This window comes from Muscardinus avellanarius, assembly GCF_963383645.1.
Source record: "Muscardinus avellanarius genome assembly, chromosome: 16".
NCBI lineage: Eukaryota > Metazoa > Chordata > Mammalia > Rodentia > Gliridae > Muscardinus > Muscardinus avellanarius.
The window spans coordinates 36,004,922-36,022,146 of NC_137802.1; the positions used below are offsets into that span (position 1 = coordinate 36,004,922).

The 17,225-nt window shown below is 38.3% G+C and overlaps 1 protein-coding gene across 2 annotated transcripts in view; it reads right to left on the reverse strand.

Moving 5' to 3' along the window:
• Positions 1-461: 461 nt before the first annotated feature.
• Positions 462-17,225, reverse strand: part of CLTC (clathrin heavy chain) — a gene marked incomplete at both ends in the record, with an annotated part of 81,371 nt that continues 64,607 nt past the window's right edge. The window contains 16 exons of one of the 2 annotated variants that reach the window (XM_080712816.1): positions 462-586; positions 3,847-3,922; positions 7,568-7,588; positions 8,989-9,210; positions 10,117-10,287; positions 11,071-11,181; positions 11,295-11,426; positions 11,521-11,670; positions 11,798-11,965; positions 12,046-12,153; positions 12,277-12,441; positions 12,627-12,784; positions 13,485-13,677; positions 13,763-13,946; positions 14,160-14,305; positions 16,842-16,964. In XM_080712816.1, coding sequence (XP_080568942.1) covers positions 462-586; positions 3,847-3,922; positions 7,568-7,588; positions 8,989-9,210; positions 10,117-10,287; positions 11,071-11,181; positions 11,295-11,426; positions 11,521-11,670; positions 11,798-11,965; positions 12,046-12,153; positions 12,277-12,441; positions 12,627-12,784; positions 13,485-13,677; positions 13,763-13,946; positions 14,160-14,305; positions 16,842-16,964 — 2,253 coding nt within the window. The remainder of the gene's footprint in view (positions 587-3,846; positions 3,923-7,567; positions 7,589-8,988; positions 9,211-10,116; positions 10,288-11,070; positions 11,182-11,294; positions 11,427-11,520; positions 11,671-11,797; positions 11,966-12,045; positions 12,154-12,276; positions 12,442-12,626; positions 12,785-13,484; positions 13,678-13,762; positions 13,947-14,159; positions 14,306-16,841; positions 16,965-17,225) is intronic. The other variant, XM_080712817.1, reaches the window with a different exon arrangement.

Sequence of the window (17,225 nt, forward strand, 5' to 3'; positions counted from 1 at the left end):
TGTTGGCAATGACAGTCTTGCATGGTCACATACCAGGATTTTCACTTTAGCTTTTCTTTGAATAAAAGAGATTTAAATGCATTTAGACAATACATATTGTAAGCTGTTTACATACACTAAAGAGATTCAATATTAGAGTTTCTTTGTTTCTTTAAACACTACAGAGTGCAAATCAGATTCTTCACAATAGATTGAATATTAAGCAGTTCTTCAAAGAATAAGGGGGAAGAAAAAGCCCATGTGAATACTATTCCCCTTTGAAAATAAATTCTAAAAGGATGCGGAATGTGAAATAAGGTTTTAACATAGGCGATCCAAGTTATAGTTAGAAACAAAACAGTAGTCCTTCATGAAATAAAGGTTACAAGAACACGTTGCCTGTTTCCCCGTTTATAAACTGAGAGGTGGGTAGAGACGATGTTTCAGTACAAAAGTAGGAGACTACAGGAGCAGCTCCCATCTCACATGCTATACCCAAAGCCCGGCTGTGGCTGCCCGTAGGGTGGTGCAGTGTAACCATAACCGAAAGGTGCCTGGGGAGGGACTGCAACACTGGGTCCTGCTGTCAGCATCAGCTGGGGCTGACCTAAGAAAGAGAACACAAAGGAGCAAGGAAGAACTGTTAGCATTGCCGCACGATGTCATTTCCACCTCCCCCAGTCTAGCAAAACAATCACAACTTACAACGAACTGGGTGGGGAATGTTTGACTAACGCAACTTGGAATACAATCTCAACCCCCAAAGGGTCCTGCGCCCACAGCCAACACTGCAGATGGAGGGCCAGGACATCCTATCATGTAAAGCAATACAGATATGCACACTTGACACTACCGGGCCAGACTTCTGCCAACAAGCCTGTCTGGTGGCACTTACACATTATACTTAGTGACAAATAAGAAACATTCAAATATTCATTAGCTGCTACAAAATACTCAAGAGCATATATCATCACATACTATGTTAACACTGTATTCTGAAGTATAAAGTTATTGACCACAAAAAGAAAACATGACCTGCAAAGAACACCACTTAAAAAACACGCAATGCTTCTCTCCCTTCCCCTGCAAAACAGGCACTCAATCTCCCATGACAGAATAAACCTAGGGCAAGTTTTCTATCAGCACAAGGAGACTTTATGTCTCTCCTTTTTGTGCATAACCATCAAAGCTGTCTTTAGCAGGCAAATTCTTTTTAGAAATCAGTGTTGAAAAAATCATCTCTAAGCCAGGCGTGGTGGCGCACGCTTGTAATCCTCGCGCTTGGGAGACGGAGACAGGAGGATCGTGCAGGTTCGAAGTCAGCCTCGCTGGCTTAAGAGACCCTGTTTCCAAACAAAAATAATATAAAAAATAGGTCTGGGAGTGTAGCCCGGAGGTAGAAGGGTTTCCAGGAACCCCAGTACCACACACACAGAAAAAATCATGTCTAGCTGGGCATGGTGGCGCACACTTGTAATCCCAGTATTGGGAGGCTGAGGCAAGAGGATCTGGGTTCTCAAGACAGCCTCAGCTACTTAAGCCCTTCACATTCACTGAAACCCTGCTTCAAAAATAAAAAGACAAACCAGTGTGGTGGTACACACTTGTGATCCCAGCATTTGGGAGGCTGAGACGGGAGGTTTGAGGTTCATGGCCAGCCTCAGCTCATACCTAGCGAGGCCCTTTGCAACTCAGACCCTTTTTCAAAATAAAGAATAAAATATAGGGCTGGGGTAGTATAGCTTGGAGGCAGAATGCCCCTGTATTCTATCCCTAGTACCAAAAATAAATAAATGCAGATAGACAGACAGACAAAAATAGGGCTGTGGGTGTAGCTTGGAGGTACAATGCCCTCCAGGTTCAATCTCCAGTACCGCAAAAACAAAATAAAAATAGTAACCTACCCTTGATACTGATACCTACCTTGAATTTCTAACCCCATTTTTGTGAGTGTGTGTGTGTGAGTGTGTGTGTGTGTGTGTGCACATGCACGCAAACATGGTCATTTTACTGGAGATTGGACTTAGAGGCATTTTACTTCTGGGTTATACCTCCAGCCCTTATTTTATTTTATTTTATTTGAAACAGGGTCTCACTAGGTTGCTGAGAGTCTTACACAAGTTGCTAAGGCTGGCCTCAAATCTGGGATCCTCCTATCTCAGCCTCCCAAGTATTGGGATTACAGGTGTGTGCCACCACACCCAGCCTCTAATCCCAACTCAATTTACTACATCAACACCTTTGAAGAAGGCAAGCCAAATTCAGTGGACACCTGCAAAATATTACACTATGCCATACACACACACACACACACACACATTTGGAAACAGGGTCTCACTAAGTTGCTGAGAGCCTCACTAAGTAGCCGAGGCTGGCTTCGAACCTGTGCGATCCTCCTGTCTCAGCCTCCCAAGTGCGGGGATTACAAGCGTGCACCACCACACCCAGCATCCATGCAGTATTTTTAAGAATCCATTTGTTTACCATCTCCAACCTCATCAAAACTACTGTGCTTCCTAAATTCCCTAGACACTTTTTATTCTACAGTTAAAAATGAAACGTCATAAGAGATTCGTACACTGTGTTTTCCTTAGGAACCTCAGACACAATGGTCATATCTTTATTCTCTCCTCCAAATAACGCCTGGCTATAGTATTTTAATTAAGCTATACTCTTCAAATTCATTGTTGAAATAAACCTGTTCAATAAATGTAAAATGGAAAGGTGAAGTCATACAGACAGGCAGTTGTAAGAAGATATTAAATTGCCTTAAATGATCACTTGATAACTTGAATACCTTATCTGTCTGGAAAGTTCTCAAATGGAAAATCTAACCCATTCTCTGTCCCAGTTAGAACTTAAAGTGAGGACACAACTAAAGGCAGCCCTGACAAATTCTACCATTGTTTGGTGTGTGTGTGTGTGTGTGTGTGTGTGTGTGTGTGTGTGTGTGTGTGTGTGTGTGTTCCCAGGGATGGAACCTACAGGCTTGTACTCTGGGCTATACTCCCAAATCTATTTTATATTTTATTTGAAAACAGGGTCTCACTAAGCTGCTAAGAGCCTCACTAAATAGCTGAGGCTGGCTTCAAACCTGCGCGATCCTCCTGTCTCAGCCTCCCAGGTACTGGGACTACCCCACCACGCCCGGCTTCATCTTTTGCTCTTCTTTCTTTTTGGTGATACTGGGGTTCCTAGAAACCCTTCTACCTCCAGGCTACCCTTCTACCTCCAGGCTACACTCCCAAGCCTATTTTATATTTTATTTGGAAGCAGGGTCTTTTAAGTCAGTGTGGCTGGTTTCCAACCTGTGCGATCCTCCTGTCTCCGCCTCCCAAGCACGGGGATTACAAGCGTGCGCCACCACGCCCGGCTATCTTTTGCTCTTCTAAAAAACTGAGTTCATCATTATTTCTTTCTCAGTCTGTGATAAGTGATTAATCAATTGGCAACCTGGCAACAAAAATCTCTCATGCTTTTTTTCTTAAATGTGTGTGAGAGAGATATTGGAGGTTAAACAGCCAAGTTGTGGAGAGTCTCACTAAGTTGCTGAGACTGGCTTTGAAGCTGCGATCCTTCCATAGCAGCTGCCCAAGTACCAGGGTTACAGGCATGCACCACCACACCCGGCCTACGTTACGATTTTAAGTGTTTTTTAAGATATTCCTTATATTTAAGGTTATCTTAGTGAATAATGTCAATGCCTGTTTTAAGACTATCCTCAGAAAAACAATGATAGGGAGGAATATTCTTTAGTTCAGCAAACCTTTTCCACTTCAGAAGCTTGTTATATTTATATTTGAAGGAGTCTCTCGAAAAAGTCAAATGTCTAATGTATATCTCAGAGGCTAAAAAGAGAAAGATTACCATAGACTATGGGTTGTGTCTCTGTAGCTTGTTCTTCTTCTTTTCTCAGTGATTCGGAAGCATCTAATTTATCCACCTGGAAAAAAACATGTTATACTAATTAGCACCTCAAAAGTATTTATAAACCTAGGTTATGGCAGAAAGTGGAAAAGCCTTAGTATGTTAAGTTTTGTCAAAATAAAACAGACTAGAAAGAACATTCTCAGGCCCCTCAAATTCAATGGCAATGTTCATTCTTCAGTCAAGGTGTTTTTCAGCACTGCCATTATAAACCCTCAGGAAGGAGGGATTTATAAATGCCATAAAAGCTCACGCCAGGCTAAAACTGGGCATGCTAGGATGCAGCCTGAGGGAGGGAGAAAACGAGAAGGAATCTTTTTTTTTTTTAATGAAGTTTATACCCTATCAAAGATAATAAAACTCATTAACTGGCAAGACTTCCCTCCCAAAAGGGAATGGTATTCAAAATGTGAAATTATCTAGAGATTAGACAAGCACTTATGGAGAATAAGCTGTTTTTTTGTTTTTTGTTTTTTTTGCCAATTGTGCCTAGCTCTGTTACTGATTAAAGGTGTAGACTAGTGTTTAAGGCTCGAGTGGCTCCATAGTCAATCAGGTTGTACATTTTAGTGCTGCATGGCTCTATTCTCTAAGGTGTAATTAGGGTATCCTGATTTTTGCCCTAGTTTCTTTTGGAAGAAACCTTTTGCTTTTAATTAAGCTAAAAAAGTCAATGTCTATTGTATAGTAGCTACTCTAAATCCAACTGGATAGGATCAAAAAGAAGTAATTTTATAGAGGAGTTCAAATGTATTCGTGAAAAAACAGGAGCTGGAATACCTAGATTCTCCTTCTAACTAATTTTGTGACTTTGCCAAACCATCACATTGGCCCTCCGATTTCCTTGTCTACACGAGATTATTAAACAAAATGATCTCCAAGGTTCCTTTTAAGGCTAACAGGATTTGATTTTGTAATTCTGTGACAACAGCATATGGGAATTCAGAAATCTCCTACACCATACAACTTCCACTGCCTCTGACAATATTATCTTTTAAATTACATTAGAAGCTGAAAATGTTAAAAGCTAGTATCTCAACCAAGCCATATAGTTGGACTTACCATTAAAAGCCAAGTAAAACTAAATTTCGAATTTTTATGTTATATATACTACAGGTGTTTTTCACGATCATGAGAGTGCTGGGTGAGCTTGAGGGGCAGGGCACTGGGAGAAACTCTATTTGAATGTGCACTGCATTTTCTTCAAAAAGCAAATAGTGAAAAATCACTCACGCACACACAAAAAGACATGCAGACTTCAGTGGAAAAGTTGCAAAAAATCAGGTCTTAAAGCAGTACCTAGGTTCTACTTGAAGCTAATTAAAATAGCATGTTCGAGCCTTAACAAACGCTATTAAGGCTAGAATAGTGTTTTATACTTCTTTTATATCAGATACAATATGGGTATAATCCATCTTAATTTGTCAGGGAATTGAAAGTTTGAGAAAAGTTAGACTCAACTCATTCAGATGAACTGTGTTTTGTCTACCTAGGAAGGTGGGCTAGTTCCCTTAGCACTCTACCATTTTATCTTATGGCCTACATAATCATGTCACAAATGACCCTAATATCAAAATACAGACCATCATGGAATATAAGAACCACATGACATACTCACTGTTTGGCATCCAAGCTTACAACAAAAATTACTTAGCTATAGAATTTACAGCACAGTTCTGTGCCATCATGGCCAGATGGGGTTGAGCTAACCTAACCAGAGCCTGCGAGCGAACTACAGACGTTATATAGAAAATACATGGATGCCTGCACGTTATAACTTCTAAGGAGAAGAAAACCACCGAACACCACAACTGCAAGGTGCACTGCCAGACACTCAAGCAAAGAATCTAAATGAACAAACATGTTGAGTAGCTAATTTCTGAGTCGGATATTGAACACAGAGGTCCTACTACAAAAATGCATGGAAGATTGAGAGAAAAGCTGGCATTACCACAATGCTCAGGCATAGACATGGCAGGTTGGACATACAGGGGAATCCTAGAGGAATAACATCAAGCTAAGCAAAAAAATCTTGGATTTTCTATATCCTGGGACAGCCTCTGGCACAGGAACACCCAGTTTTTGTTTCCATTAACCCAATTTAGACTGCTCAAAAAACAAAAAAACAACAGAGAAGAGTTTTATGAACACAAGCTTTTGTTAAGAGCTGTAACAAAAGTTTCTGATCCTTGGATTTATAAAGAAAAATTACAGGTATCAAGTCACTAAATTCAGTTTGTTCTGTGCTACTGGAAATTCACTAAAATGTAAATAAAAGGCTTTTCCACAAAGACTGCAATATGCTGCAGAGGAAAAGTTAACATGCAGTCAGTTATTCCGGTGTATGTGTGCATGAAAAAAGGCAAAAGTACTGAAGCAAGAAGTGAGATCTGAAGATGACCAGTGCCATACAGGCTCTCAAGAAACACACACAGCCCACAGCAATGCTCTCAGAGTTCCGGAGTATGATGTAATTGCAATGACTCGTACATGCTGGATTTAAAACAACGCATACCACTGCAGTTCAATTACCTGTTTTTCACACACACGCTTTCTAACTGCCTTGCTTACTAGCTGCTGAAGGGCCTCACACACATTGCGTTTTACTCAGGTTTGCCCTAAGTTCCAGTGGTGACTTAGTTCAACAAATCCCAAGGCATTGTCCTCCCCAAATTCTTTTAAATTTGTTTCAACTTTCCTTTACCTTCCCCACCCTCTTTCAAACCACAATTTGACATGGAGGTAAGTGTTTTAGTCTGTTCCATTCACACTGGGATGGAGACAAGCCAATAAAGGAAGCAGCAACCAAAAGGTGCCTGAATTTGGCTTCTTGGACAAGCCAACTCATCATTGAGAGAGCACGTTGTATTTAACTTTAGAGGTACGTCATATTATGTAGAAGTTAATAGTGCTTTGTTATAAACAGAAATGAATCATGTTGCTTAGCAACAATTATAGCAAGCGTGGCTCTCATGATTAAAAAGGTTTGGTTCCTCTTAAAAATGGACTTCGCACCATAAGAACTGGACACCTGGAGAAACATGAGGAAAGTCTCTTCGGAAGCAGCTAGTATTTCTCATATCTACTTTCAGCAAAAAAATTAGTAAGAATCAAGAGATCAGAAACTGGATCACAGTCCTTCAATACCAAAAACAAAACAACAACAACAACAAAAAAAAAAACCCAAAATAAAAACCCCCAAAAGCCTTTTAGGGCATGTATATACATGTATAAATTCAGTAACTTTCAGGCAAGCTGATAAAATAAAACCAGAGGCTGTTTGAATTTATTTCAAGTATTAAGAACATCCTACTATGGCCCAGATACCCTGATAGGGAAAAGTAATTTCCTGGTAGTTTGAAATTAATATAGAAACTCACCATACTCAGTTTTCAATAATATATTTCAGAGACAGACTGTGAACCAACTACTGATTAGCCTCCTGCCCTTCCTAAAGCCTATTAGCCGATTAGTAGCAAACATCTACTAATGTCCTACAGCTCTATTATAGTTATGTTTCAAGGGACTTGCAGAGGCTTTAGTGAAAATTTATTGGGGGGAAAAAGCAGCAGCAGCAGTGTAGAAAAGGAAGAAAAAAAATCATGCAAATTCCTTAGACTTAGTCCTCCAGACTTAAAGATGGAAAAGAATCAACTTTCACCTTTTCCTTTATTGCATCAACCTGCAAAGGAATTCAGAAGGTGCAGCTTAGAAAAAAACCAAATTCCATATTGAGCATAAAAAGGTAGAATCAGCAACAAAGGTTTAGGGGAGAAACATCTAACCACTAAAAAAGATATGAGAGAAGTGGAAATAAAGGGCATACTGGAAGCAAAACTTAGGATCTTTTTAACTTCAGAGCTTACTGCAGAAGAGTTTATGGTAAAGTAAGTGTGAAAGGAAGCAGCTTAATCACTAGTAAAATTTACAGCTCTTAGGTTAACAGCAGCTTAGAGCCAGGTCTCAAAAGTTGGCATTATGCATAAGAAAAGAAGCTATTCTCACCTGTGGCTAAGGTAAGGCAACATTTTTTACTGCACTCAACTTTATATATAAAATGCTAATTCTTTATAAAAATTTTAACTGAATACAATAGTATCTAATTAAGTGGTAACCTAAGGAAAAATTCAATATGATGGGGGTTGTTAGTGGTGATTTCCCCCTTTATTCCGGTATGCTGAAAAGATCAGCTATAAACCAATTTTAAACATGTGTTGCTTTGACAAAATTGATCTTTTATTATTTTATTTGTCTATTTTTGTTATCTATCATTTATTTATTTATTATTTATTTTTGTTTTGTGGTACAAGGGATTGAACCCAGGGGTGCTTTACAAACACTAAGCTATATCCCCAGCCTTTTTTATTTTTGAAAGAGTCTTGCTAAATTTACCAGGCTGGCCCAGAACTTGCGATCCTCCTGCCTCAGCCTCCCAAGAAGCTTGGATTACAGGCATGCGCCACCATGCCCGGCTAAAATAATTTTTAAGTATTCTACCATGAGAAAGCGAGTAACTATTGGGGAGAAGGCAATAAACAAGAGAAACTGAAATGAATGATGATTTTATAAGGTTATTACGCCCTGGCTTGTTTAGTGTATTTTCAGGCAACATGTTTAATTGTTAACCCTCTATGTTTTTAATTAGGGGTTAAACCATAATAAAAAAATATGGATAACTGGATGTTAAGAATATAAACGCAGTTTCCCCATGGGAAACAGCCACAGACATAAAGTCAGAAACCAACCAAATAAAATGGATCTACAGAACCATTAATGAACATTTGAGTTATATTCATTTTAAGAGGCTACTTTTAAAAAAATGTATCAAATACTGAAACAAAATACAATATACTATTCATCCTAAGAATTAAAGAGAGTAAATTTATGACAAGTTTTGAGTTACCTTTCCAGTCAATATCATTTGTCAGCTATTAAAAGAAAAAATAATCCACAGAACAAAAATATTTTGTGATCAACTAAATGTCTTAATTCTACTATAAAAAACCACTTAAGAAAACTACATGTAGAAATTTATATATCCTCCAGAAAACTAGTTCTCAATGCATTTAGAAGAGTCATTACCTTGGTCAAATATTCCTTCATGACCTGGATGAAATAAGGCATGGCAAAATCCATGATATTGTGCCTCCATGCAGTCTCCAGGACAACGTCTGGCCTTAGAAGATCGTAACAAGTAAAGAGACATGCTCCAAAGCATTCTCTTTTTTCTTCCTGCAAAAACCACTGTAGGAGCTCTTCAGCCAACTCAGTATCTTTAGATTCAGAAGCATACTGCATCGCATCCTATTAAAAAACAAACAAAACCCAATAAAAACCCAACATTAAACGCAAGTACACAGATCATTGGTAACCCAAATAACAAAATTTTGTTTTGTTTTATTCATTTGTGTGGGGGTGGGGGTGGGGGGGAGGTACTGGGGATGGAACCCGGGGCATTCTACCTCTGAGCTACAGTACCCCAGCCCTAGTTTTTATTCTTTATTTTAAAACAGGGTCTCACTGAGTTGCAAAGGGCCTCACTAAAAGTAGCTGAGGCTGGCTATGAACCGTGATCCTCTTTTCTCAACCTCCCAAATGCTGGGAATACAAGTGTGTGCCACCATGCCCAGCCAAAATGAAATATTTTAGACACTTAAATCTGGGTTTGCAATGGGAAAAGGAAAACCTTTCAGTTATACAATTTATATTAAAATCTTAAAGAAAGGGGAAAATAACAGGTTAAAAAGTTTTTTGCTTTTGTTTTTCTGGTACCGGGGATTGAATGTAGGGCATTGTACATCTGAGCCACACCCTTAACCCTATTTTATTTTTAATTTTTACATTTATTCTTTTAAATTTTTTTGTGATAGTGGAGATTGAACCCAGGGGCGTTCTACTTCCCAGCTACACTCCCAGCTCTTATTTTTTTGTTTTTGAAAAAGTATCTCACTAGGTTGTTGAGAGTCTTGGAACATTGTTTAGGTTGTCCTTAAACCTGCAATCCTACTATCTCAACTCAAAAACTGGAATTACAAGTGAGAGCCACCACACAAAACTGACAAGGAATCCAATGACTTAATTACATCTCCTCAAATGAGGGGGGAAATCCATTCTTATATTTATAAAACAGATACTTTTATAGAATATAGTCACCTAGAATGCCTCATTTTAGGGTTGGTTTAATAGCCCCACCCCACCAACATTACCAACCTTGTAAAGGCTATCTTTCTTGCACAGCTCTACACTCTGTTTCCAACGATTGTTGCCTTTGAAGAGATAAGCAGCAATTCTCCTGAACTCAATGAGTTCATGTTTTTCCAAACGCTGAGCAAGTGAAATATTGTCAAAGTTGTCATAAGCATCTATCGAGGTCCGCAGAGCCTTAAAAAAAAAGCCAAATATCAAATCAGTTTTTATTTTAACATTTATGCTACACTTTTATCAGAGCCCACTAGATGGCAAAATATGATAGTACAGAATCAAGCATTAGACTACACAATTATAATCTGAATAGGTGCTGAGTTTCTTCTGACTTTCTAGCAATCAAGTCCACAAATATGCTGTACAATTCTCTAAAGGTGACTGACTTGGATATGAACCTGGGACGATGTGCGATTTGTACTCTAGGGAAACTCAACATGATGTTCATCTGTAGAGATCAGCATGGGCTCTGATCCTAAAAGAAAATCACACTGGTGGTATGCGAAAAAAATAAGGAACTGGCTTAACCTCAACTCTATTTTTGTTTATGTGTTACCTTTCATGAGAGAAATTTAAAAGACAAGCACTAATAAGACATTAGGTAGGAAAACCAATGCACAGTTAAATGCAATACCAAATAAATTTTATGAAGAGATCAAAGACTTTTTCAACTTTACCCATGATCTAGACATTAAGAGGTAAAGTAACTGTATCATTTTCTCTTCCTAAAGAAATATCTTCTATAAGATCCATCTATACTACAGAAATTCTGAGAACCTGGCATTTAATTAGCAGAAAATTTACCTTTCCTGAAAATTTTACTAAATATAGACCCTATGCATGCAAGTCCCTACTATTTACAGTCCTTAAGTATGAAAGCATTTTTATTGCAGTAAATTCCAATTTTACAACCTAATCATAACCTGACCTTTGAGAGTATATGCAAGAACTGAAAGGTTTTACCTGATAATCTTCTTCTGTAATAAAGAGGTTATTCAGTGATTCATTCACAGATTTGTTGTTGTGGTTCTGAACAGAACGCAAATATGGTTTCACCAGTGGTAGCTGTTTAACCTTTTTTTGAGGAAAAAAAAGTCTGTTATAAACACAGCACACTGTTGAAGTTCTGGGAAAAGTGGTTCTCCAAATATGACTTAATTCCCCTCTACATAATTTGAAATTTTTACCTTGCTAAAATAATTGACTGCACGAGTATGGTCCAACCGTGGAGACAGCACCATCAGCAAATCATTTAACAACAGAGGCTTGAATTCTAAGTAGAACTGTATTGCTCTGTAATATAGTTCCACATTGGCAACCTAAAATGGGAAAATCCATACTTAAGTCAAGAGTTCTTTCTTACACAGCATTCTCCTGAAGCATTTGAAGGCACACATCTTGGAAGACACACACCTTGGTGATGATATCTTTGAACTGCCCTTCCTTCCAAGCATCAGTTGGATGATTCATCATGGTAATTATGGCATTATCATATTCTTCATACTTGTCATACAAAAACACCAGTTCTGCCCAAAGGTGAGCTTGTTCTGCAGCTCTTAGCACCTGCAGAAGAAACATTTAACTCCTTTAGCTATATAGGGCTCTAATTCTAGCTAGCAGCCTTTTTTAAAGGTATGTTGAAGTATTATTCTCAGCTGTACAGTGGCCTCACAGTGGTAAGGTTGGTTACCTTTGGAATATTCACTCTGGACCAGAATAGCTCCAGGTGCTCCCTCATTTTCTGTGGCTTAAATTTGGAATACAGAATAGCTAATTCGGTAAACATTCCCATGTGAGCTCGCTCAAGTCCCAATGCTGCTTCCAACATGGTTATCAGTTCTTCAAAATATCCACGATCCTAAATAAGAGAAATATGTGATTAAAGATGAGAATATCTAAGCAAAGGGTCTCATTTCATATACAAGACAGGTTTATTACCTGGTAGTAGTTGATAAGCTCCTCCAATTCATCTGCATGGACTACAATATGGAGCCCGCACATCTGAGCAAGACGGAACTCTTTCCCATCCACACAGGCAAAGCAGACCTGTAATAAACATTTCCAGTACGTGAATTCAAATAAAAATATAGCTAGTTATTTCAACTAATCAGTATAGGTAACATTTTCAGACAGGATCTCAATTCTTCATTCGAGTTGTATGCAGCTTACCTCTTTCCATGTTCGAGTACTGTTAGCTTTCCTAGCTCCATCGACAGCTGCCTGATATTCACCCAGGTGTACTAAGGTAGATGCCAAGCGGCCAAAATTAGAAACATTATTGTACAACAGTTTAGCAGCATCATACATTTTTTCATCATAACAACGGTCACCAACCTGTGGGGAAAAGATAAGTCCATTTTCAGTAAGATATCAGTCTTAGCTCAATCCTTTTTCCAAATTCACTTAACTCATACTGAAAAAATTTGCCATCAAAGTTTTTTCCTCGATTCTACTAAACTAACAGTGTTTAAGCCATTTATTTTTATACTGTTTCAAAAGAATCTGTTCAGGAAACCCACTTGTTGGATATGAGCATTATTTGGCCCATTGATGAACTCTTCTAACTCTGCAAGGCGGTTTGTTTTAGCCAGTGCGAATATCAATTCTGTCTCCACGTAGGATTCTCGAGCCTTCTTACGGGCCATTTGCAAGTATTTCACCAGCTCTTCCCAGTTTCCTAAGTACAGAGAAAAAACAAAATTCATATAATAACTTGAGTTATATTTTCAACCAAATAAATGGGAATTGCCATCAATTTCCTTTTTTTTTTTTTTTTTTTGCAGAACTAGGAATGGAACCCAGAGGCATTCTACCTCTGAGCTATACCGCCAGTCCTTTTTTATTTGTTTTTCTTATTTATTTATTCTGAAACAAGGTCTCACTAAGTTGCAGAGGGCCTTACTAAGTAGCTGAGATTGTGGTCTGCAAACCACAATCCTCCAGTCTCAGCTTCCCAAGCACTAGGAATACAAGCGTGCGCCACCACACCCACCTCATTAATTTCCTTTTCAAAGACACATTATAGAGAATGACAAATGAAAACTGTGCCTTGCACTTAAAATTGCAAAATCCTATTGAAACTTCTGCACTGTAACTTCTGTATTATCCCTGACCAAAAGAGTAGCTGAATTCCTTTTCCCTCAATGTTATTATAGTTCTATTAGGATTTTATGAGATTTCAAAACAAAATTATATCCCCCATGGGTCTTATAAATTCACAACATGTAGCCCGTCTTACCTGGACCAAGATGGAAGGCTAAAGTTTTCACAAATACCCAAGTACTACCCAAGTCCTACACAATTCCAAGTAGGTATCTTAAAGCTTGGCTTAATCATCTGTTATATGGCATCAAGCACATAAAGGTAAGAAGTCATACCACTAGTGTTGGCAGCCTGAACAACTTCCATGTAGGATGAAGGATCATCTGCTTTGATGTAAGAGTCAATGGCTTCTTTCACCATGCCTTTTTGCAACTGGGCTTTTGCAAGTTGACTCCAGACAGCAGGTTCATTGCAACGTTCAGCAAACTCATATGCCCGATCCAAATTTCCAATATGTTCAATCAGGACCTAAGTAAGCATTTTTTCATTACAGTTAGAGTAAACAGCATCTTACCCAAAGCAATCACATTTAAGCTGTTATCTGAAGACTTACTTGCACTGCTGAAGTATTGACATCAAATTTCCGGAAAATAGCAAATGCTTCTTCAAAGAGCTCATTACTAATGGCAATATTGGCAATATCTGGGGCATCATAATTATCCAGGCGGTTAATATACTCCATAACACGTGTACGGTCTGCCTTAATTGCAGTAAGGATAAGAAGATTTTGCAGGTTCCTTTAAAAAATTTTAAAATGACATTTAACTGGAATATTTTAAAAGTTTATCAGATATAAAGACAGTAGCTATGGGGTGAGGGGTTATCTCAGGATGTAGGGCTAGAAGGAAGGAGATATTAGGAGAGAGAGAATTCAGGAAAATGTCCTCAAACTTTTTGTTCCCTCCCAAATTAAATGAATAGAAAAAACCAGTAGACCCAGGCTAGGATACCTGTGCTCACTGAATACAGAGTTATCAAGGACAATTTTCTCCAGCAGCTCAATTAGTTCATTAGGAAGGTCTGCAGTCATGAAAGCCTTCACTGTTACTGACACTTCTTCAGGGTCCTGTGTTTCAGACAAGGCTGTCTGTACAACCTACAGAGGACAGACAGAATGGATGTCAAAATCAAGGCAGTTTTAAAAGGTATTATTTAATAAGAATATGTTGGCCACTAAAATAGTTGAAATAGAGCCAGGCCTAGTGGTGTACATCAGTAATCCCAGTACTTGGGAAGCTGAGACAGGAGAATCACGGGTCAAAGAACAGCCTCAGCAAATAGTGTGATTCTCATCAACCTAGTAAGACCCTGTTTCAAAAACAAAAATAAAGATAAGAGCAGGGCATGGTAGCACAAGATTATAATCCAGTACTCGGGAGGCTAAAACAGGAGGATCATAGGTTCTCAGCCAGCCTCAGCTACTAAGTGAGGCCCTCTGCAACTTAGTGAGACCCTATTTCAAAATAAAGAATAAAAAATAGGGCTAGGGATGTAGTTTGGGGTAGAATAACCCTACGTTCAATACCCAGTGCCACAAAAAATAAATAAATAAAAGAAAGGTAAAAGCCGGGTGTGGTGGCGCACACTTGTAATCCCAGCATTTGGGAGGCCAAGACAGGAGGATCATGGTTGGCGGCCAACCTCAGCTACTTAGTGAGGTCCTCTGCAACTTAGTGAGACCCTGCTTCAAAATAAAGAATAAAAAATAGGGCTGGGGTGCTCAGAGGTAAAATGTCCCTGGGTTTCATTCCCAGTACAGCAAAAAAAAAAAAAAAAAAAAAAAGATACAGGGCATAAGGCTAGAGGTGTAGCTTGGAAATAAAATGCCCCTGGGGTTCAATCCCAAGCACCAAAAAAAAAAAAAAAAAAAAAAGTTGAACGAGGCAGAAAAAAATTGGGAAAAAATTTACCCCTCACCGGGTGTGGTAGTGCAAGCTTGTAATCCCAGCTCTTGGGAGGCTGAGACAGAAGGAGCGCGCAGGTTCAAAGCCAGCCTCAGCTACTTAGTGAGGCTCTCAGCAACTTAGTGAGACCCTGTTTCCAAATAAAATAGAAAATAGGTCTGGGAATATAACCTGGAGGTAGAAGGCCCTGGGTTCTACCCCCAGTACCACGCAAAAAACAAACAAACAAACAAACAAACCACTCAAAGGTCTTCTTAAATAAACCTACATGAGCGTATATGTGCAATTATTCTCCCTGATTAAAAGTCGTACTAATACTCACCATTATCACTTTAATGACTATATACAATTCAACTACTTAGGTAAGGAATTAGAAAATAAGTAATTACTCTAGTGTTCATATTTGTGTGGTGCCCAAATTCTGAAATAAGTATTTTTCCCCAAGAGGCTGTATATCTTCATAGGATTGTTCCTTAAAAATGCTCTCTAGGAGGGCCATGCGTGGTGGTACACACTTGTAATCCCAGGTTTCAGGAGGAAGAGACCTGAGAATCATGGTTCATGGACAGCCTCAGCTACTTAGCAAGGTCCTTAGCAACTCAGTGAAACTCTGTTTCAAAAAAATATAAAGGCAAGCAGGGCTTGGTCGCATGCTTTGTAATCCCAGCATTCGGGAGGCTGAGACAGAGGATCACGGATGGAGGACAGCCTCAGCTACTTAGGCCCTTCACAACTTAGTGAGACTGTTTCAAAATAAAGAATAAAAAATAGGGCTGGGGGTGTAGCTCAGGGGTCGAATGCCCCTGCATTCCACCCCCAGACCCACCAATAAATAAATAAATAAATAAATAAATAAATAAATAAACAAACAAACAAACAAACAAACAAACAAATAAATAAATGCTAAAAAATAAGGACCGGGAGTTTAGCTCAGAGGTAGAATCCTCCTGGGTTCTATCTCCAGTACCAACAACAACAACAACAACAACAAAACTGCTCTCTAGAAAAAAGAAAAAAAAAGAAATTCTCACCAAGAAGGAATACAAAATAGTCCCTATTCTTTTTCAAAGCATTTTATACATACTTCAATCAGCAGAATTTAAGATGCATTATATAACCTTTCAATTATATATAGGAACCCAACATTTTATTTACTATTCTATACATATTAGTGATATTTAAAATTTATTCACAGCTGGGCCCGGTGGCGCATGCTTGTAATTTCAGAACTTGGGAGACTGAAACAGAAGGACTGCACAGGTTCAAAAAGGTCTGGGAGTGTAGCCCAGAGGTCGAAGGCCCCTGGGTTCCATCACCAGTACCACAAAAAATAAAATAAAACAAAATAACATTTATTTTCTTGGAATTCGTATTTTCAATTATCAATCCTTATCCTTTATTAACTTATTGCCTTGAATATTTTCAGTAAGTTTAGTCACTTTTCAGATATTATTAGAGCAATTCTTAATGTTTGCTTTGTTAATTTCAATTTAATTATAGTGAACAGAGCAAATAATTCAATCATGCTTCTGGAGACTTGTTATTTTTCTTAATATGTAATATATGCATATATTTATATCAATTTACATATTTACATAGAGTGTAACTTTTAAATTTCTTTTATTTTTATTGCCTTCTCTTTCAGATTCTTTGTGTATATAATGAGGGGAAATATTTTATTCATGGCTTAAAAAAAAAAAATGAGCCAAATACATTTGCCTATTTTACCTGGTCAATCAGGGGCCTCCTATAAGGATTGCTTTCCAGGAGCACGCTACCCCATAATTCTGGATCCTTTCGGCGTACCAAGTAGCGGGAAAGACTCTTGAAGAGGGAATTCTCATTGCACACCTGAATTAGATAGGAAATATTCATTTCAAGGTTAGAAAGTAAGTACATTTTATAAAGTGACTAATTTTAGTCTTGACTAACATTTAGGTTTAATGTTTTCAACCATTTTATCCCTGTTCACTATTTTACAGAAAAATAAATCTTCTACTTCCAACACATAATTTTAACTAAGTCACACCCAAGTTTTTCCTACTGAACTTCAGCCAACAGAAATTCTACTTTTCTGGAGCTTTCAAGTACCCTGGTGTTGAATCCCTGTTT